We start from the raw sequence: 19,621 nt of genomic DNA on the forward strand, positions 1-19,621 counted from the left end.
GGATGCTAGTGGTGGCTGACCAGGGACAAGCAGCTTTCCTCTGCTCCTATCGGCCCCATTGAGACGTTGGCTAGGACAGCGGAGTATCGGGTGTATACTGCGACTATACTGCGACGGCAGCGAAGTTATCGGCCCCCCCCTGCAACTCCAACTCCAACTGTACAGTACACAGTGCCACCAAACTCCGGATCGAAACAGCTCAGGTCAGGTGGACCGTCCAGTGGCGTCGCAGTGACATCTTGTTTCACCGACCTCATAATAATGGACTCGTGGATCTCGCTTTGAGGCAAAATCGGGTAAAGTCCCCCGCGGTTAAAATCCCCATTGGATCCACCCGAAGGTCGCCCATGCGGTAAACAGACTTGCGGGGAGCTCAGCTCGGTCCATTCCTCGCTTTTTTGCCTATTTATATCCAGAGTCTCCCTGGTTTCTGTTCTGTTCCGGTCCTTTTTAATCCAGTCCCCCTTCTCTCCAATATTCTTGCTCGCCTTCTCCGTCTTCCCGCTCCTTCGTCTCCGTCATCATGACTTCTACCGCGACGGCCCAGGTACGGGTTATATGCTGCCCCGCCTCCCACCGCCACAATGGGAACACCCGCTGCTAACGCCGCAATAGAACTTGTCCTTTGTCCTGGAGGGCATCCACCAGGTCAAATTTGAGGATCGCCCCGTCCCCGAACTGAAGAACCCTCACGATGTCCTCATCAACGTCAAGTACACCGGAATCTGCGGCAGCGATGTATGTACCACGAAATGCAGGGCACCCATTCGAGGTGCGCGGGGAAGAGAAAGAAAGCTCGTCAGAAGCTGACCGATGGGCAACACTCGGGAACTAGGTGCACTACTGGGAACACGGCTCGATCGGACAATTCGTCGTCAAGGAGCCGATGGTGCTCGGTCACGAGTCCGCCGGTGTTATCAGCCAGGTTGGCTCGGCTGTGACAACGCTGAAGGTGGGCGACCGCGTCGCAATGGAGCCCGGGATCTCCTGCCGGCGGTGCGAGCCCTGCAAGGGCGGCAAATACAACCTCTGCGAGAACATGGCCTTCGCCGCCACCCCGCCCTATGACGGCACGCTGGCCAAATACTACGTCCTCCCGGAGGACTTCTGCTACAAGCTGCCGGAGCATCTCTCACTGCAGGAGGGCGCGCTCATGGAGCCGCTGAGCGTGGCAGTGCACATCGTGCGTCAGGCACAGGTCAGCCCCGGGCAGTCCGTGGTGGTGTTTGGCGCCGGCCCTGTGGGACTGCTGTGCTGCGCGGTGGCGACGGCCTTTGGGGCCTCGAAGGTGATTGCCGTGGACATCCAGCAGCCACGGCTGGACTTTGCCAAGCAGTACGCGACCACGTCGACCTTCATGCCGTCCAAGGTATCTGCGATCGAGAACGCCGAGCGACTGCGCCAGGAGAACGACCTCGGCGCTGGTGCCGACGTGGCCATTGACGCCTCTGGCGCTGAACCCTCCGTCCACACCGGCATCCACGTCCTCCGCAACGGCGGCACGTACGTGCAGGGTGGCATGGGCCGCAGCGAGATCCACTTTCCGATCATGGCGGCCTGCTCGAAGGAGCTGACGCTGAGGGGCAGCTTCCGCTACGGCAGCGGCGACTACAAACTTGCCGTCGGGCTGGTCTCGTCCGGCAAGGTGGATGTGAAGAAGTTGATCACGGGCACGGTCAAGTTCGAGGAAGCCGAGAGCGCGTTCAAGGAGGTCAAGGCCGGCAAGGGCATCAAGACCCTGATTGCTGGTTTTGACAGTTAAAAAAAAAAAAGTGCGCAGGGAAAAAGAAAGAATGCCCTTGGCTATGATTCTGGGTTGGTTCATGGAGCGATACTGGCCCTCCTGAGGGCTTCCGAGATGTGAAATGAGATAATGATGGAACGGAAATCATACAAAGATCATTGGCGAGATGCTATGTCGTCCTTTAATCGAGCTACATATTTCCGGTGAGGAATAGCGACCTCTCCGAAATTGTCATGTTTCCCATGTACTCCGTAGAGTGGTGCCTCGATAATTTGCAACTACCTGAAATGTTTCGATGAAAAGATTTAGATGATGTCTTGTCAACGGCAAACAAGTGCTCTGGTATTCTTTCTCGGCTGTCATATAGAAGACCCATCAAGGCCCCCGGTTGGCTAGGGGTGCTGCTGACTGTCCATTGTCCGGGGATACACAAGGAAACCGGCGCGATAGGCACAATAATACAAGGGAAGAAGAGCTACCCTTCCCAAGAAATGAAGTGAGCGAGACGGGGTGATTCGTTGATACATTGAGCATACAAAGTGGTCTCCAATGTGAATCAGAATTCATGAGCATTAGAGTAACTGAAGTGACTGGCTTACAGTTTAGTCAGCACAGTGATCGGTTCATGATGTTGAAGCCACCGTAGAGATTCCTTGGAATGTTTCCGATTGTTCTAAAGAGCGAATGCCTCGGGGGTTCTGGGACGAAGGTCTCGTCCCACTAGTCTTGACATGGTTGTCCCATGTTCACATTCTCGGTTTCTATGATGGCGTAAAAAGAACAAAAGCAGCAAGTGTACCAGGAAGAAAAGTATAGATTGCCCCAGGGGCATCTAGGCAATGTACAGGGGGCCAACAAGGAAATATGCATTCAATGAAGCATCTGTCGAAAGGAAATCTCAGAGAACGAACGTCAGAAGAGGGGGTATCGTGCGGGGATCGAGCGAAAGAGAGGGTGAAAGAAAACCAAAAAACCAAAAAACCAAAATCAAAATCCAGTACTGAATCCAGGCGATCGAGGCGTCTAACAACATCCTCGATTTCTCCGTGACGAAGAACCGCCTAAGCGGAAAACATCTTCCCACTCTCTCATGCCGCCCTTCCAGCCGGAGCTGGGCCGGCCTCGGCGGCGCGATGACCGGTGAAGCGGCAACGCATTCTCATCGAGCGTAGCTCGGCTTCTGATACTCGAGGCATCGCTGGCGCCGTGGCCGTACAGACCACCATCACCATATTGAATGCCGCTCTGCGGGTCGTCCGGGTCAATCTCGCCGAGCTCGATCTTGGTCAGAATGATGCGGGCTAACCGCTGGAAGACCTCTTCCACGCCTTCGCCCGTCAGAGCGGACACCTCGACTGCCACGGGGATATTTGACTGCGCGGCCCACCGCGCCGTATCCTCCTTGCTGACCTCGCGGCCTTCCGCGAAGGACGCAGTCATTCTCGTCCCCGGACCCAGGTAATTGGTTGAGCGCACGGAGCCGCCTGCATCGAAGGGCATTGACGACTGTTTACTCGAGGTACTAGACGGGGTGGGTGGGGGTCGGCCCGCATCATCGGGGTGATCGGCGGAAGTGGTCGTATCGGCCAAATCTGCTTTATTCCCCGCCAGTAAGACGGTCAGATTCGGCGAGGCCAGGGCACGGGCATCCATCAGGAAAGTCGGGAGCGCCGCGAAGGAGGCGAAGGAGGAGACATCGTAGACGAGGATGGCGCCCGCGGCACCGCGGTAGTAGGAGCGGGAGACGGATCGGAAGCGCTCGGTGCCGGCGGTATCCCAGAGCTGGAGCTTGATACGCCTGCGGCGCGAGCCCGTGCCGAGCTTGACGATGCGGGAGGAGAATTCGACGCCGATGGTCTGCGAGGAGAGTACTCGCCCTGTTGGGGGGATCAGGCAGGAAGTCAACAAGAGATATCTCACGAGCGAGGAAGAGCGCGGCTTAAAGGGTGGTCGTACATTCATTCATCACGAAACGGTGTAGCACGCAGGACCTGATTGACGTTGCGGCCAACGATTAGCACATGCCCGACCTCCCTTCTGCCATCTTGGTCAGACCCTGTTCCGGGGAGATTGTGTCACTTACTTCCCAGCACCACTGGGGCCGAGCAGGATCACCTTGGCGAGGTAATCATACATGCTCCCCAGTTCCTAGCCAGAGAAACTGAATTAAACGCGGGCGCCGTGAGGGGGTGGGGGGGGGGGGGGGGGGGGGTGTTTGGGGGGGGGGTGCTTGCCCAGGGGCATGGGAGGAGGATGCGGCATACCTGATCCTGGTCGGGAACAGAGGAGACGGAGGAGGAGTTGGAGAGACCCCTCGGGCGCACCATGGCGCTGGACTGGATAAGAAGGAATAGCCGGTGGTGGTTGAACGGAAGGAGGTTTGAGGGTTCCCCAATTTCCCATTGGGGAAGTTCATTTGGCCGGTTGGGTGCCCGAAAGTGAAGGCGCCGACCGAGGATCAGCCGGCGTTCGCATGTGGAACTACGCGATCAGACTATCATCGATAGTGTCGAGAGTGTCGAGAGTGTCGAGAGTGTCGAGAGTGTCTACTCCGTATAGCAGCTAGAATACTCGGGAGTCTCCCTGCCATCTTCCAACTCAAGATTTCTGACCCTCACCCAGATGAAATCTGGAATGTGTCACTGCTTCTGCTGCTCCCCGCCGTCCCAAAAGTCGGTCAACAATGCGACCAGGGGTCCGCCATGCGCCGCCCGCAGCAAGTCCTCGTTCCCCACCACTTACTAAGCCCTTCAGCCGATTAAAGGGGTGGACATCCAGCTCAGCCTCGTCTGGATCCACTTAAGGGTGGCTGATGCTTCATTGGAGCCAACAAAGAACGGAACGTGGCTTGGGGCGAATGTGCCTGTGTGCCCGAATCGAGGCAAAGAAGGAATACTCTGACGTCTCAGGGAGAGATGATGGCGACTGCCAGGGCCGTGGATGCTGATGATAGGGTGTATCTAGATCCATTGGCCGTTTGGGGACCATAATGATTCGCGATCATTATTCATGACCAAATCCGAACAGGAGACGAACAGTCGTGCAAGGGTCTTGAAATGCCGTCATTGCCAGGTCGGTGCCGATCCCGATCAGTCTGGGGACCAGTTGGACTCTTGTACGGAGTAAAGACAGAGATCTTGTTACAGAGGGTCTCCGTACATACACTGTAGTTGCAGAGTGGCATTACCTAATCATCTGCGCCTTGGGAAGTGCAGAGACCTGCCAGGGCCCACGTGGTGCCGCATTAAATACATCATCGGAAGAAAATGGTGGCGGAGCCCACGTCGGAGCCTGTTTGTCACGCTTCTCTCTCGTATTTCGCACGGTTGGGGGGCGGTGCTTGCCGCTCCGCTCCAACTGGGCCTGGGCGCGGCGGGTTCAGTGGAGTTTAGTCTCCCTTTTAAGCCGCAGGACCCTGACTGTTCTTTTTTTGCTTCTGGTCCCTGCACCTTCCCTCTTCTCTTTCCTCTCCGCTCGACATCTGATTCTCCAATTCCCGCGCAGACCAAAAGTACCTGCCATCTTCCCGAGATCCGAGATCTGACCTCATCATGAAGTGGACCTGGGCGACGGCTCTCCTGCTGCTGGGCTCCACCGGAGTGATCTCCCTGTCCATTCCTCAGACCGGCCTCATCGAGCGCGACACAGATGCCGCTCCGGTCGATACGGACATGGTGGATCTCGAAAAGCGGCGCGGCGGTGGCGGACGGGCTGGATCAAGCAGCAGTGGAAGCAGCAGTGGAAGCAGCAGTGGAAGCAGCAGCGGAAGCAGCAGCGGAGGAAGCAGTGGCGGCCGCAGTGGAAGCAGCTCAAGCGGTTCCAGCAGCAGTGGCTCCTCCAGTGGTTCCAGCAACCGAGGCGGTTCTTCTAGCGGAGGCTCTGGGGTATCCCCATCCTATGGCGGCGGCAGGTATGATTCCGGCTTTTCTTCCCATTGCACCCCCTTCTGGCTTTCCCGGCCGTAACATCAGGGGAGCATCATCCTGGCCAGGAATGTGGACGGGGCAGTTCTACGAATACGATGACAGATGCTAACATATTCGGCCCCACCAGTTACTATGCCGGCGGCGCCAGGACCCCCTACTCGGCCGGCGCGCGGTCCTCGTCGGGCATCACGCCGTTCTTGCTACCCGTCGCAGCGCTGGCGTTCTTCCCCGGCATCTGGCTCGCAGGGGCCTACTCCTACCCTTATCACCACCCGTACTACTACCAGGATGAGAACACTCACAAGAACGAGTCGCTGCCCGTAACGTGCCTGTGCGAGAAAGACCAGGAGTGCGGTTGTGACGATAACAACAACAGTACCTACTACGAGTCCCTGTTTAACGGCACGCAACCGCGCAATACCTCCGCTGTGCGCGTGGTCAATGTGAACGGAACCGAGGGGATCTATATTAATGGCACCCTGGCCAACGGCACCACCGCCGCCGATGGCTCCTCCTCGAGCACCACCTCGCGGGCCTCGGGCCCCTTAGTGACCTTGGTGCATGCCAGCGGATACTGGGTGACGGTGGCAGTGGTTGCTGCGGCTGTGTGGTCCGTCTAGAAGTCGGGCCAGCAATGACGGACGACGACAGCTTTGTATGATTGTATTTTTTATGACCCAGCGAGCTTTGTTTTTTTTCACTTTGCTCCTTTTCTGCTTGCTCTGCTCGCTCTGCTCTTGGGCTCCAGCTGGTTGCTTGCCAAGCTTTGCGTATCTGACGAGCGTTTGGGATAGACGACGGTCGATGACTGGGATGGCTTTTGTGTTTTGTATGCTCCCCTGCCTGGGGATGCTCTAATATCCTTCGTGAAAACCCCTGTACCATAGCTGTTCATGGGAGCAATCTGCCCCATGACTTTATCTTGAAGTCTCCATAAATTTAATGAACGATCAACGCCCGCCATGGTTCCAGCGCCCGAGTGGAGCCTCGCATTCCGCCGGTCGCTGCGCGGGTTACGTCTACAGCGTCGCGCGCTAGCCCTAAACAAGCCAAGCGGCCCCTCAAAGTTGGGCCGTCATTTCCTCTGTCCCTTTCCCTTTCGCACGCCCTCACCGTCTTCCCTTCTTCAACCTCTCCTGTCTTTTTCTGAAGCAGTGTCATTCTTTTGATCCCCACTCCTTCTCCTCCAGGCACGGGCTGTCGCATTCTTTTCTCCCAGCTCCATACACTCTCTTTACCGGATCACCCACCCACCTCGACTCCCAATATCAACACACGTAAACAACGGAGTTACTCAACCCATCAACCCACCCACAAATCCAGTCCAATCCACAATGCAGTTCACCAAGGCTCTCCTTCTCCTGGCCTCGGCCCTGGCCCCTCTCGCGCTCGCCACGGCGCCCACCGTGACCCGTACCCTGACTCTGGTGCCATCTGGCTACACGGCTCCCACGTCGACCCCGACCCCAACACCTACCTCCACCGTGACGCCCACGCCGACTGTCACGCCCACCAGCACTCCCCTCTCCTCGAGCGCCTCCTTCAGCCGCGCCCCCAGCTCGACTCCGCTGGTCAAGAGCACCTCGACCGCCGTCGAGGTCACTACTGAGACTGCTGCTGCTCCCGCGTCGAGCTCTGCGCCTGCCACCGGTGCTGCGGCGCGCCAGCTGCCTGGCGCGGTTGCGGCCGGTGTGGTTGCGGTTGCCGGTCTGCTACTTGTTTAGGAGGCGGCAGCGCTACGTTTTAGTGTGCGCTTACAGCACGCGCCGGGATCGGATCTTGAGGATCCGCAGCGCAGCTTGGCCTAGTCGCTGGCTAGCGCGCACAGAGAACACTGTCGTGGATGACGGACGCCAACATCCTATTGTTCAATGCCCCATGTCCTGGGAAGTCTTTGGGTTGAACACCCAACCGTTTTTCTATTTTCTTATTTTCTATTCTCCATTCTTCCTACATATTCTTCCGATGCACCTTTTTTCCCACTTCCTCCTTTTCCCCCACATTCTCAACGATCACGGTTATTGTGATGATTCCACCGACTTCTTGATGCCTATACCCTTTTACTTTTGACCCATATTTTCTTGCCTTTCCTAACGGCCCTCTTCACGTCTTCCAAGAATCTTTGTTTTCTATCTTCTATTTTTACCTTCTTCTTGTGTCCTATGACCGCTTGGATTGACGATCTTGGAAACTTCATAACTTGAAATCCCTTTTTTTTTTTTCTCACGGCGAGATGCACGCGTCTTTACCTGCCCTTGAGCTTCATCCAGGTTTTGTCGTTTGGTATTCGTATTTTGTGCTGCGTGTAGGATGTTGTCTACTGTAGATGTGTACTTTGTATCTCGCAATTCTATCCTGGTCATAACTCAACCCTCACATGTATGGGTCCTCCTCTCGAGTCATGGTTCAAACAATGCCCGCCAACCCATTGAAGGAAGTTGTCAAGGTAGAACCAGGACCACGCTTGAAGATCCCCTTCCGCAAGCAATCCCATATTACGAGACGGTATGAGGCCCGTGTCTCCTGCACGGCTGGCAGGCGCTTCTCGGGAGCTGAGCGGATCGAAGTTACGGACGTGACGCGGAGGTGATGTACCCCAGCAGCCTGCAGATGCAGACATTCCCAAGCGATGGAGTTGTCCACTAGCTCTACTCCGTATATACAATACACAATATCAAGCTCCGAGGGCTGAACCCGGAACGAATAGTGCATTGGCAAGGCAGGCGCGTCTCAGTTGAAAATCATTGGTGTGAATATTAGTAGAACCTAAATGGAAATTTTTTCTTTCGTGTTACCACACGGACTGCACGGCGTAGAGAAGGAGAAAAAGAACCTGGAAGAAAGGGAGAATGTAGGAATGAAGAAAAGAAACTATAGCATTCATGGCCATGGCCACGCCCACGCCCGCGCCCACGCTCATGCTGATGCTCGCTATTCCATTCCAGTCCAGTGCTCATCCTCGCGATCAGTGGTTTCGTGGGTCAGCAGATCAAGTCCATTCGTGATGCCATTGCTCATCACCGATAGCATCGCTCAGGTCATCAAAGTCGTATTTTCATCGAGTAAGAAACCATGCACCAGCACCAGCACCAGCGCCAGCCCTATGCATCATGCACCACACATCTAGTGGTGCCTCTCGCGCATCTGCACAAGAGTCGTCCATCCCTGACAGCAGGACCTCGTCATACTATGACCACACCAACAGCACTGCAGAGGGGCCACCTGAGCCAGAGCAGGCTCTCCAGACTGGGCACCACCCTTGGCAATCTGCATATGAGCCGAGGAACCCTGCTTCCCTCTGGACAAGCGCCGCACCGCCTGGTCCGCAGAAATTCCCCCAAAGACAGACTTTCGAAGCGAAGTGCGGCGGCCGAGTGAGCTCCGACGCGGAAACGTGCGGACGAGACGGGACTCGGATGGGAGACGCTCGGAACAGGCGAGTGTGGCGTACAGTTCGGACGGGAGGTCGTGCCAGAACCGGCAGTGGCAGCAGATGACGAATAATTTGGCGACGAGCTGGTCTTGCTGGGGCTGCGTTACCTCCTGGACCGGAGTCCGCCGCATCATTGCTATCACGCCGTCTCGGGCGACAGGTGGGTTGCCATACAGGCTAGGCGGGGTGATTTGGATTTCTCTCGTCGGGGGAGGAGAGTATTGCGTAGGCGGAGATGGGCGGGTGGGCTCACGAGGGGGCATGGTGTGAGAATGTCCCTTTCGATCCGCTGGGTGGTTGGGTGTGTCGAGGACTTCTTCGTCGGCGGTGTCATAGCTGGAAGCACCAGACGAGGAGCGACTGTGGCCTCGGCCGTTCAACACATTGGGTGAGGAGATACTCCCCGGCATTTCAGTGGCCAAATGATGAGCCCAGGGCACGAGTTCCTGCGAGCGCGTGGCGGGTGCCTTTGTCGTCAGGATAGTTGGAATCTGTTGGCTCTCATTGCCTGTTCGGCCATAAGGAGAGTTCTCCGAGAGTGCGGATTGCCGGCCTGGATGTTTCTGTGGGGGAATTACAGTCGAAGGAGGCCGGACGTCTGCTGTTATTGGCTGTGGTTTGTCAAAGGCCATGGGTCTGGGATTCCACCGTTGCTGGTGAGGTTTGACATTGCCAGCCGGGATATCTATCGGGCCCTTGAGCGACTGTCGGTGGTCATCGCGAGTGTTCTCCTTAGCCTGGGTCTGAACCATCTCTGATGGTAAAGTAGATGGATGCTGTCGATTCCGTCCCCGGGGCTCGTCATAGTTGTTTACCCGAAGGGGCTGCGGCACAAGCTCATAGTTATAGCGCGGTGGCGTTGGGGCCGCGGGCGTCTTGCCCTCTTTCTTCCAGTCAATGTCGTTGGTTGTAAAAGAATTCAGTGACAAAGGAGAAGACTTGTATCCCTTTTGATGCACGTGTAGACTGGGATCACCACGGCGTTTCTTGGGTACGGCGCCGATCGAGTTCCCAGGCACAGAAGCAGAGAGGGGAAGCACTTTCACGTTGGATGGACTCTGTGCGCTCTCCGGGTGTGCATGTGCAAGGTCATTCAGTTGGCGAGCGGTGGCCACTCGGGTAGAAGAAGGCTCAGCAGACTGCGGATGGCTCTGGCTTTGTGGAGACTTTCGCATAAGCCGCGGTATTGAAAGGTCTGCTGCGGTGCCCTGTGGAGTCCTAGAAACCGGAGGCTGGGCTGTCTCCGAGACCTTTCTTTCGTGTCTAAGACTCGCAGTGAACCTCTCGCGGTCGAGGTCCCCAGGAGGAGGATGGGTCGGTGGCGTGTACGGGTGAGGGTTGTCTCTCCCCCGGAAGGTATCAGCGACTGGATGAGCACCAGCCGCCGCACCCAGGTCCTCCTGGTAGCTGGTCAGATTATCGCCCGATTCCCAGCCACCGTTCTGTTTCTGCCACGCCTCCGCCATCTTCCAATTCTCTCGAAGATCGTCCGACTTGGCTGGGGTATGGTGCAATGGGCGAGGGGAGTGTTGCAGCTGGTGAGTCGGGATGAGCGTTGTTCCATGTCGAGTTGCCAGCTCTCGAGATACCGCAGTGCCAAATCGCTCCGGTAACAATAGCGGTAGAGTAGGGGGGCTTCCTTCAGCCTGATAGCCACTATCAGAAGAGCGGCGCCGGTCGTTGCCACTCGCAGAGCTGGCTCGCGATTGGGATGACCGTCGGGATCCCGAGAAGAAAGCTGTGAAAGACCTCGCTGACCGAGGTCTGTCGGAATTGGCACTGGAAGATCGCTGGGAGCCGTCCAGGGGCTGCTTCTTCGTCAAGCGCCGAGAGTTTCTCTCATGAATGCCACTTTCCAGTCTGGCCTGGGACTTTTCCAGCTGAATCAGACGCTTCTCCAGGTCTTTTCTCTCCGTTTCCAGTCGTTTGGTGGCTCGCCTCTCTTGGTGGACGGTGTCCTTCCAGGTGGGCGAGGAGCAGATGGTATTGTCCTCATCCTTGAGCTTCTTCTTCGCTTCCGGCGTCGCTGGGTGCTGGAGTGCTGTCTCTTCGTCCTTGGAGCGTACTGGTCGAACCGAGGGGCTCGAGCCGGGTGTACTTGTCGAAGGCAGACGAGAGGTTTGTGACGAGTATGTGCGCGAGCTACGCACCGTTTCATCCTGCAGCGAGAAGCCTGCTGAAGTGTCGTGGGCGTTGGCTGCCTCGGCCTGGGGAAGCGTCCCGTCTCGAGTCTGAGGCTGTACCTGCGACTGACTGCCCTGCTGCTGCGCGGTATTGTAGCCTGATGTGAAGCGCTGGTGTTTCTTTGACCCCGTTAGTCCAGAGATGGTTATACTGGTGGGTACACTACGTACCTTGTCGGACCGATCGCCGTGGAGCGCACGCTGGATGCGCTCGGAGATGGAGGATCGACGTCGCCTGCAGGGCTGACGAGAATCGTCTGCCATGGTGCTTCCACTCTTCCAATTCCCAGAACACGCGGAGGCATCGGCGGGCGCGTGAAGTGCACCAAGCTTTGGGGAGTGCCCGGCGACCGTGAGCAGTACCGCGGTGAGTGCAGCGGTACAAGAGCAACCCCTGGTGAGATCCGTGGAGCCCAACGGAGGCCCAGCAGGGCGAAGGTTGGAGGTTGAACAGCAGTCGGAATCGAAGAGCAAAATTCCAAACTCGCCACTGGGTGTGTTGCATCGGCTGTTGGAATTGACTGCAGCCCGGGCCCATCTGAGACCTGCAGCCCGACTATTCTTAGCCTGCCGGTCTTTCCCCTTTTCTCATTTCTTTGTGACTGCTCCGAAACAGATGCGAGCGTGGGAACCGCGGCGACAGCCTTTATACTTGGGTTGGAATCATGGGAGATGCTCGCGATCCCTTAGGGCCAGCCCCCGGCGCGCCTGTCAGCGCTGACTGGATTGCAAATGCACTGCGGCCGTGCATCTCGCACCGTCAAGTCTCGAAGTTAACTGCAACCACGCACAACAGCCCCCGTGAACGACTAAACCCAAATACCACGGAGCCAACATCGACTACTCCATTCTGGTGGACGACACCCACGGCTCGTACCCGCACAGTCCCCGCTTGGCACCAGATGGAGACACGACAACCTTATCCAAGCCCAGCTGGATTCCCCATCCGCATAGCACCATCACCTGGACACCGTTCAGCCTTCAGCCCCCCGGCGGATTTGAGCCACTGATACGACAGAGCAGCCACAACTCGTTCGGGCACGAACAACCAAGGCCATGGCCAACCGTAGAATCCCAGAGGCACCACCAAGCTACGACGATTCCCAAGCAGCATCATCGGGGATATCAAGCTCGCGCGGAATACCCCAGAATCAGCCGCAACAGGACCTGGCCCAGCCGCCGCCTCAGCGTCGAGATCAATACCCGCCGGGCGACCCCCCGCCATATCACAACTGGCAGGAAGCCGTCCCCGACACATCAGTCTTCCCACCACCGCCCATCTCTGGGCACTTCAGCTCCGGCACAGGCAACGCCTCCAGCGACGACGCCCAGCGCGCCCATGACTTCTGCGACTCCACGCCGCTCTGGGTACCCGTGATGCCGTCATCCACCGTCTACACCGCCGTGGCAACCCACGACCTACGGCCCGTCCAGCAGCGCGAATTCGCCGGCGAGCTTGGTTCCACGGCGACTGGCCGCTGGCTCGGCCGCACCGTCGACCGCAACGGCGATTGCTGCGTGCTCACGCATCTCCCGCTATATTTTGCCGCGCGGGACTCGCCTTTCGTCACGGAGAAGCGCAAAACGATCTACTTTGAGGTGACGCTGCGCGGGCTACGCGCCGGGCCGGGCGGCGATGCCAGCGGGCTGGCGCTGGGCTTTGCCGCACAGCCCTATCCGGCGTGGCGCTCGCCCGGGTGGGAGCGAGGGAGTCTGGGGGTGTTTTCGGACGATGGGTGTCGGTTTGTGAATGACTCGTGGGGCGGGCGCGACTTCACCGCGCCGTTTGGGGTTGGCGAGACCGTGGGGATTGGGATGACGATGGCGCCGTCGGAGGATCCGTTGGCGCTGGCGGATGCCATGTTTGGCGCCAAGCAGACGTGCAAGGTGGATGTGTTTTTCACCCGGGATGGGGCCCTGGCGGGTGGTTGGGACTTGCATGAGGAGATGGATGAGGAGTCTGGTGGGGTGGGCGGGCTGGAGGGGGATTTTGATTTGTATGGGGCTATTGGGCTGTTTGGGGGCGTGGACTTTGAGGTTTGCTTCGATCCGGCGGGTTGGCGATGGCGGCCTGCTGAGTAGATGGGGGGCATGATATGCGCAGTTTAGCTTGGCCCTTGGCATCTGGCGTCTGGCGTTTAGCGTTTAACTGGCTGGTCTTGGGATTGCATTGGATTGCTCGAATGCCAAGTCTGGGTGATGAGCCCTTTTTTTTTTGGCTTGGATGGGGGATTTGCATAGGGCTGAGATTGGGTTGGTGACAGGTCAATTGGCGCCGGGGGGGAGGAGATTATTCTTAATTTAGCTTGTCCGGAACAGCGCCAGGCAAAAGAGGAAAACTAGCACAGCCAGGCAGGAAATGCACGTCTTCTTTGCTGAGCCCATGTGCCTGCTTTCCCGTTCCAGCCTCGTGAGATCGGAGATCTCGATTGTCTACAGGCCACGATCACGATCACAAATCACGATCGCGAATAGAACCCCCGGCTCGACATAGCGGCCATGTTCGTACGATATTCAGCCCCGGCATATTAGAGCCCTTGACCATCACCCATCATCGGAATCTGGCCGTTCGCCGGGGCCATACTCATATAACTCGATATATATAATGCAGAGCACAGCACGTATAGACACCCTGCAGACTCGCGGGAGAACGAACCCGTCTGCGCTGCGCTGCACGATACGATGCAGGCTTACCAAGCCCTCTGCCCAGCCCTGCACTCTATCGTACATCTCCACATACGGACTAAACATCCCCTGCACGCCCAAGTTCCGAGTTCTAGAAAGGCATATCGCCCACGCACCACCCACCATCACCATGCAGTACTCTTTCGCTCACACGCATTAGCGGCTCGGGGGGACGCAGGTCATGCATCCGCAGGACCGCAGCTGCAGCACGGTTGTATCGCCGTCCACGCCGAGGACCGGCCGAGACGGCGCGACCAGGGGCAATGCAGTCGGCGCCCTGCCGCTCCATGGCGCGTCCCCGGGGCTGGAGGGCGTTTCCGGGGCCAGGGCCAGACCCGAGGTCCAAATTCCCCGTCGGTCAAGGTGCAGGAAGGGCAGGAAGGGCATGAACGGGGCAGCGCAATGGGGACATGTTATCTGACGTCACAGGGATTCTTTGGTCGAGATCGTCGGCCGGACCGTTTGGGTGCATTGCATGTCTCTGTGTATGGACATGGACATGGACATGGACGGATCGGCAACTGTCTTTCCCTCGACACGAGGGAAAGATCCGAAGGGAAGGCAGTGCGGGGACGTACAGGGACAGGCACGGGCTCCAGGTACGAAAGACAAAAGCCAAGACCGGGAATAGCGTGTCATAGTTCATAGTGATGGGTTGGGCGACGAGGGGAGACCCTGAAACTGTCTGCCGGATCGCATGCAATGCAGTGTGACTAGGAGCATTGTGATTGGATCGAATGGAAGTTACTGGACTTGGACGAGGGATGTCACGATGGAGGGTCTCTTCTCATTGAGTGTCATCTTATCTGCGTTCTGCATTCCGCGTTCTCGTTCTAGTTCTCCGTTTTGCTTTTTCTGCATCTGGTTCACCTGCAGCCAGGAACCCGGGCGAGTGGACGGGGCTAACTCAAACCGCATGCTGCTGGTGGACGAACTCAGCAATGGAGGAAGGGGCCTGAGCCATGCAGCGCGGGAGAAAAGGGCAATGTCACTTGCGACGCTTGATTTGTGTCGGCCGGGGTCTGGTGTCCTGGTGTCCTGGTGTCCTGGTCTCCTGGTACGCGCATCGACCACGAACCGGGAGCAGATGCATGTCATGGCGCGACGACCACCGGCCGTGCAGGATGCGTGATTATCCGAGGCGGATGAGACCGAGGAGTGATTGCTTCTGGCGGAGGCTATGGTGGTCTCACATATACCGAGTCTAGACGCGTTCGATGGATGTTTGGGGGGGTTGTGGTATGTTGTGGGCGCGGTATACCTCCGGATGATACGATCAAGCATTGTTTGACGGTCTCGATCATGGATCATTGGGACTTGATATCAATGTTGCAAAGGACCCGAGGGTGGGGCCTTGCGAACCGCGAGCTTGACTGGGCCTGCGCTGCTGTGCCAGGACCACATTGGATACGAATTGGAGGATTGAATGATTGGATTCGTGGATTATGGAATGACACAGTTCGTTCATGATGGTCTATTTTCAGGTTCGATTCTAGGTCCTCGTCCCCAAGCAGCTCCTGATGGCATATCTCCTGTGTTCTCGGTGTTCTCTTCGAGGTTGGCTCTCCCCCTGGAGCCAACTGCTTCAGTGGCCGTGGATCATCGTCCCCGACGGGGCATCCGTCACAGACACGAGCCCTAATCTCGCGCACACGGAACAGCCTCAGGCAACTTCGCCTGAAGAACCCAGAATCTCGAAATTGCCCAAATCCCGACCTCGCGACATCCATACACCGGGGTATCTGGATTACCGGGGCCCGGCCCAAAAAGACCAGACCAGGCCAACCGGTGGGGGGCCGGAGGGGGGGTGATTCACCCGTCCATTTGCGGGTTGCAGCAGGACGCCCAGTTAGGCTGGCTTGCTGCAGCTAGGGAATGGGGAACCCAGGAAAGGCCGGCAGGACCAGGGGTTGACGAGCATTAGTGCAGTTAGCTTAGTGTTAGCGTTCGTGGGAGTGCCGCTCGTGTGAATGCCCGTTCGGCGTCGCAGTCATTGTATTGTACGCGGCGCGCTGCTCTTGTCTGGACAGTCTGGACATGTCTGGACATGTCTGGACATGTCCCCAATTGACGGCCCCAGCACGGAGGCCCTCCTGAGCCTCCAGAGAACGGTCCGGGGGGGGAGGAGGAGGAGGAGGAGGAGGAGGAGGAGGAGAGGAAGATCTTACTGTACTTTGTGCGGCGTGCTCCGTGCACAGGACAGTGCGCAGATGGGGCCCCTGCCGTGCAAGGTGGAGGCTGGCCGTTGCCACCAGATCGCGCGCTACGTGTGAATCCCGTCGATAATGGTGGAAATTGGAATTGGATGTGGTGGGTCGCGGTTTGACCACGTCGGCCGGTGGAGTTGTGACGGACGGGCTGAGGGGGAAGGATGGAGTCGACCGTCGCGTGTGCGATTGATGTTGCTGTTGCTGTTGGAGGAAGGATTGAAGGAGCGCATGGGGGCGCTACGTGGTTCAAAATATCGGGGCTCCCCCACTGTAGCGCCGTCGAGAGCCCCACGGGCCAGGAGCAGAGTGATGTGATCCAGTTAGCCAGTTAGCCAGGGTGACTAGCGAGTAGGCGGGGTCAAGCGGAAAGGATAAACGGGTAAGATGGGCCTGTTTAGACCCAACCCGTCCAAAAAGGGAAGCAGCAGAGGGGGTTGAACTCCAACCTCTCCAGTTAACTCCGTCACCAAGTCGACCCGCTCACTAATCGGCTTGTCTGCGCCAAAATCCAAATTGGTACGAGACAGAAACGCCGACGGATCGACCCTCGGACAACGGAGTACTGCCCCTCCTCTTTCCTCCTCGGCTGCATGTCATCGTAGCCCCGTCTGTCAGAACTGGGCTAGTGTAGTGGCTGTCCAGCAGTTCTGGGGGACGGCTGAAAGTTCCGAGCATCCATCCGGACAGGCGCAGAGCACTCGCAACGGTGCATGGGGGCGGCGTAAATCGGGGGGGGGGGGGGGGGGGGCGCCAGCTGATAGCAAGTACTCCATACTCCTTTTCAACCATATTGTGATCCTGGAGCCGACTTTCTGCAGACCAGAAAAAGAAACGACTGGATCCGGGAGCGACCGGGATTTGGGTGGACTCGGAGCTAAGTTGAGTCTGGGCACGTCCGTGCAGCCGGGCGAAAGAGGAGTGGAGGAGCAGCGATACGCGTCTGTTTCACCCCGTCGCGACGAATCGGCCTTCAGCCCCAGCTGGACGAGCCCTCACAAGATGATATAATAGACAGATCCATACATAGATCCATATATTTATGTATGGATCGGTCTATTATATCATCTCTTTACATCTATATAATCTCTATAATCTCTATAATCTCTATATTTCTATATCTCTATATCTCTATATCTCTATATCTCTATATCTCCCTCTATATAGATCCGTATCAACAAAGACCTCTCGTGGTGGCCGTCCCATGGGTGTCGCGAGCCAGCAGGAAGGGTGGTACCCCGCCTCGGCGTCACGCCGAGGCGCATGAGCATCCGCGTGGAGGAGATCGTTTGATACCATCCTGGATGGTATGTCATCGGTATGAAGGGACTCGTCCACTTTGTACGTAGACCGAAGTCATACTAAGTTCGTCGGGGAGTCGCCACTGGAGAAACGGCCTGTGCTGGCCGTGGATGGGCGAACCATCTGCTCGACCAGAACCGAAGTACTAGGTTACGTGGACAGGCGACCCCTTGGCGCGTGTCCCGCTGCAGGTCTGATCTCGGGACGGTAGATAGGATCCGAATCGTTGTACAGCATGATCACCATCCTCCGGAGCCGAGGTGCGAGATACGACGTCAAGTCTCCGAGTATCAGATCTGGAGAGGGGAATAGACGAAGAGAGAAAGCTCGTCCGGTGAACAGAGAATATACTTTTGCACGATCAAGCCCGAGTGCATGGATAATGAGCGGTTCTCCCCTTTCGGCCGGCTGCAGCTGCATGCGCCGCTAAGGCTGGTCTTCCTCAGCACGAGCTCCCTTGCTCGATTAGACGCCAAAGCGATACTGGCGCGCCTGCGAGTCAGAGCCCGGTTACCAAAACGGAAAGAGTCGCCAATCGGGCCCGGGCCCTGGCCCCGGGGTTTCTTGATCCTTTGATGAGGTCCGGCGATAGGGGGGCCGACAAGGGAGTCGAGTTGCCCTTATCTAACGGGCCGCTCGAGGGAGTCAGCAAAGGTGGTCCCAGGGTCAGCCGCCTCGTCTGACGACCCTTGGAGGGACGGAGTCCGTCCCCCCGTCCTCCCTCCTACGCGCCACCCCGCTGGGTCGCCTAAACCCTGTTGGGGCGCGGCGGCATCGACCGCAGGCGATTCGAGTCGCTCCCCCCCGTCTGATACTTTTTCCAAAGTTCGATTTCGCACTCTTCGCAAACGGGACGCCCGTATTTTCTACCGCTTGCTCGTACTTTTTCCTTACGATCGGACTGGACCATTCTCCGTCCCAGGATTCACTAACGAACAGAGTACTCCTCCCTCCGCTCCGTGTTGGTTTCGGGCGCACTCGCGCCCCACCTAAGCTATTCGCACCCACGAGCAACCCAGCGCGTTAGCTGGTCCTCGGCTGAGCTTGAGCTCCTCGCGCTGGAGCTGGAGGAGCTGGAGGAGCTGGAGAGTTGTGCGGCGATCACCGCTAGGATTTCCCGCTTTCCCCTCCAGTGGGTTCGTGGGCTTCCGAAGCGGTTGTTGACTCGTGGTTGCCTGCCGGTTACATGCCCCGGTTGCGCCAGGTCGAGTCTACTGCGCGCGAGTGGGGGTCCCGGCCCTTCTGCCATTGTCGCTCCAAAACGACGCTTAAATTAAGGAATCCATCTTGTGCCACCAGGCGCTGCGAATCACGGTCGATCTTATGCAGCCCCAGAGGCGGTTAGAAAACACGGTGGATGCACCTTTCTTGGCTCCCCGCCCTTTCCACCAGTGGTGGAGGTCCGGAGTCGCGAGACCAGAGAAGAGGGCAATCAAAATCAATGAAATTAACAGAAAAAAAGGTACGGGAGGAGGATCATGAACGCGCTAACGGGGCGAGTCCACCGCGGCGCTAGTTGATGAGGTGATTCGCAGTGGTTGGCTTCTTGAGCCGATTCTTCCACAAATCAGGCCAGGCCCGGTTCGATAACGCGTCTCGAGCGGACCGTTGAAGCAGGACGCATCGGATTGCACGATTATGGAGTGATTCGGGGCCGTGGCAGGGGGGTCGCTATAGTGTCGGTTGGCGGATATGTACAGTATTTCGTATCTCTGATCGCTGCCAGACTTCGTGGTCATCGTGCTTCCTGCACCCGCCTCGACCGAGTTAGTCCAGATGCTCTGATAATATGACGGTCCAGTCACAGAGCATGCGTGCGTGCAGCCGGGATCCCCCCATCAATAATCATGTCGATCTGAGTCCGGCTAACCGACCGTGCAGCAGAAGGTTTCCCGGCCTGGGACTGGGCACCAATGGGCCCCACGGGCGCAACTCCATCCGAGATGCAACTCCTTTCGCACGGGGGCAGGAGGCTGGAAAGGGAATCTTGCGTGCATGATCGGAGATGGTCTTTTTTGGCATTCTGTCTTGCAGGGTTTTCATTTCTTTGATTGCTATTGTTCTCGGCCCTTCTTTGGTTTCCATTTTCATTTTCATTTTCATTTTCATTTTCATTTTTTTTATTTTATTTTATTTTTTAT

The 19,621-nt window shown here is 57.3% G+C and overlaps 8 protein-coding genes across 8 annotated transcripts; 4 read left to right on the plus strand and 4 right to left on the minus strand.

Moving 5' to 3' along the window:
• Positions 1-523: 523 nt before the first annotated feature.
• N7482_001389 (NAD(P)-dependent alcohol dehydrogenase) lies at positions 524-1,762 on the plus strand (the record flags this gene model as incomplete). The annotated part of the gene is made up of 3 exons (XM_056683514.1): positions 524-547; positions 616-738; positions 836-1,762. The coding sequence occupies 3 exons, from the start codon at positions 524-526 to the stop codon at positions 1,760-1,762; spliced, it is 1,074 nt and encodes a 357-aa protein (XP_056547120.1).
• A 1,005-nt stretch (positions 1,763-2,767) lies between these two features.
• On the minus strand, positions 2,768-4,071 carry N7482_001390 (putative Ras family GTPase (Rab4b); the record flags this gene model as incomplete). Its single annotated transcript, XM_056683515.1, has 4 exons — positions 2,768-3,621; positions 3,701-3,735; positions 3,828-3,892; positions 4,009-4,071. 4 exons carry the CDS (start codon positions 4,069-4,071, stop codon positions 2,768-2,770), a joined length of 1,017 nt encoding a protein of 338 aa, XP_056547121.1.
• Positions 4,072-5,295: 1,224 nt separating this feature from the next.
• N7482_001391 (uncharacterized protein) lies at positions 5,296-6,290 on the plus strand (the record flags this gene model as incomplete). Its single annotated transcript, XM_056683516.1, has 2 exons — positions 5,296-5,654; positions 5,798-6,290. The coding sequence occupies 2 exons, from the start codon at positions 5,296-5,298 to the stop codon at positions 6,288-6,290; spliced, it is 852 nt and encodes a 283-aa protein (XP_056547122.1).
• Positions 6,291-7,004: 714 nt separating this feature from the next.
• Positions 7,005-7,394, plus strand: N7482_001392 (putative extracellular serine-rich protein; the record flags this gene model as incomplete). The annotated part of the gene is made up of 1 exon (XM_056683517.1): positions 7,005-7,394. One exon carries the CDS (start codon positions 7,005-7,007, stop codon positions 7,392-7,394), a length of 390 nt encoding a protein of 129 aa, XP_056547123.1.
• A 1,399-nt stretch (positions 7,395-8,793) lies between these two features.
• Positions 8,794-11,550, minus strand: N7482_001393 (uncharacterized protein; the record flags this gene model as incomplete). Its single annotated transcript, XM_056683518.1, has 1 exon — positions 8,794-11,550. The coding sequence occupies one exon, from the start codon at positions 11,548-11,550 to the stop codon at positions 8,794-8,796; it is 2,757 nt and encodes a 918-aa protein (XP_056547124.1).
• A 792-nt stretch (positions 11,551-12,342) lies between these two features.
• On the plus strand, positions 12,343-13,368 carry N7482_001394 (SSH4 family protein; the record flags this gene model as incomplete). The annotated part of the gene is made up of 1 exon (XM_056683519.1): positions 12,343-13,368. The coding sequence occupies one exon, from the start codon at positions 12,343-12,345 to the stop codon at positions 13,366-13,368; it is 1,026 nt and encodes a 341-aa protein (XP_056547125.1).
• A 759-nt stretch (positions 13,369-14,127) lies between these two features.
• On the minus strand, positions 14,128-14,358 carry N7482_001395 (uncharacterized protein; the record flags this gene model as incomplete). The annotated part of the gene is made up of 1 exon (XM_056683520.1): positions 14,128-14,358. The coding sequence occupies one exon, from the start codon at positions 14,356-14,358 to the stop codon at positions 14,128-14,130; it is 231 nt and encodes a 76-aa protein (XP_056547126.1).
• Positions 14,359-14,715: 357 nt separating this feature from the next.
• N7482_001396 (uncharacterized protein) lies at positions 14,716-15,282 on the minus strand (the record flags this gene model as incomplete). The annotated part of the gene is made up of 1 exon (XM_056683521.1): positions 14,716-15,282. The coding sequence occupies one exon, from the start codon at positions 15,280-15,282 to the stop codon at positions 14,716-14,718; it is 567 nt and encodes a 188-aa protein (XP_056547127.1).
• Between the last annotated feature and the right edge of the window lie 4,339 nt (positions 15,283-19,621).

This window comes from Penicillium canariense, assembly GCF_028826845.1.
Source record: "Penicillium canariense strain IBT 26290 chromosome Unknown utg000001l_segment0_segment0, whole genome shotgun sequence".
NCBI lineage: Eukaryota > Fungi > Ascomycota > Eurotiomycetes > Eurotiales > Aspergillaceae > Penicillium > Penicillium canariense.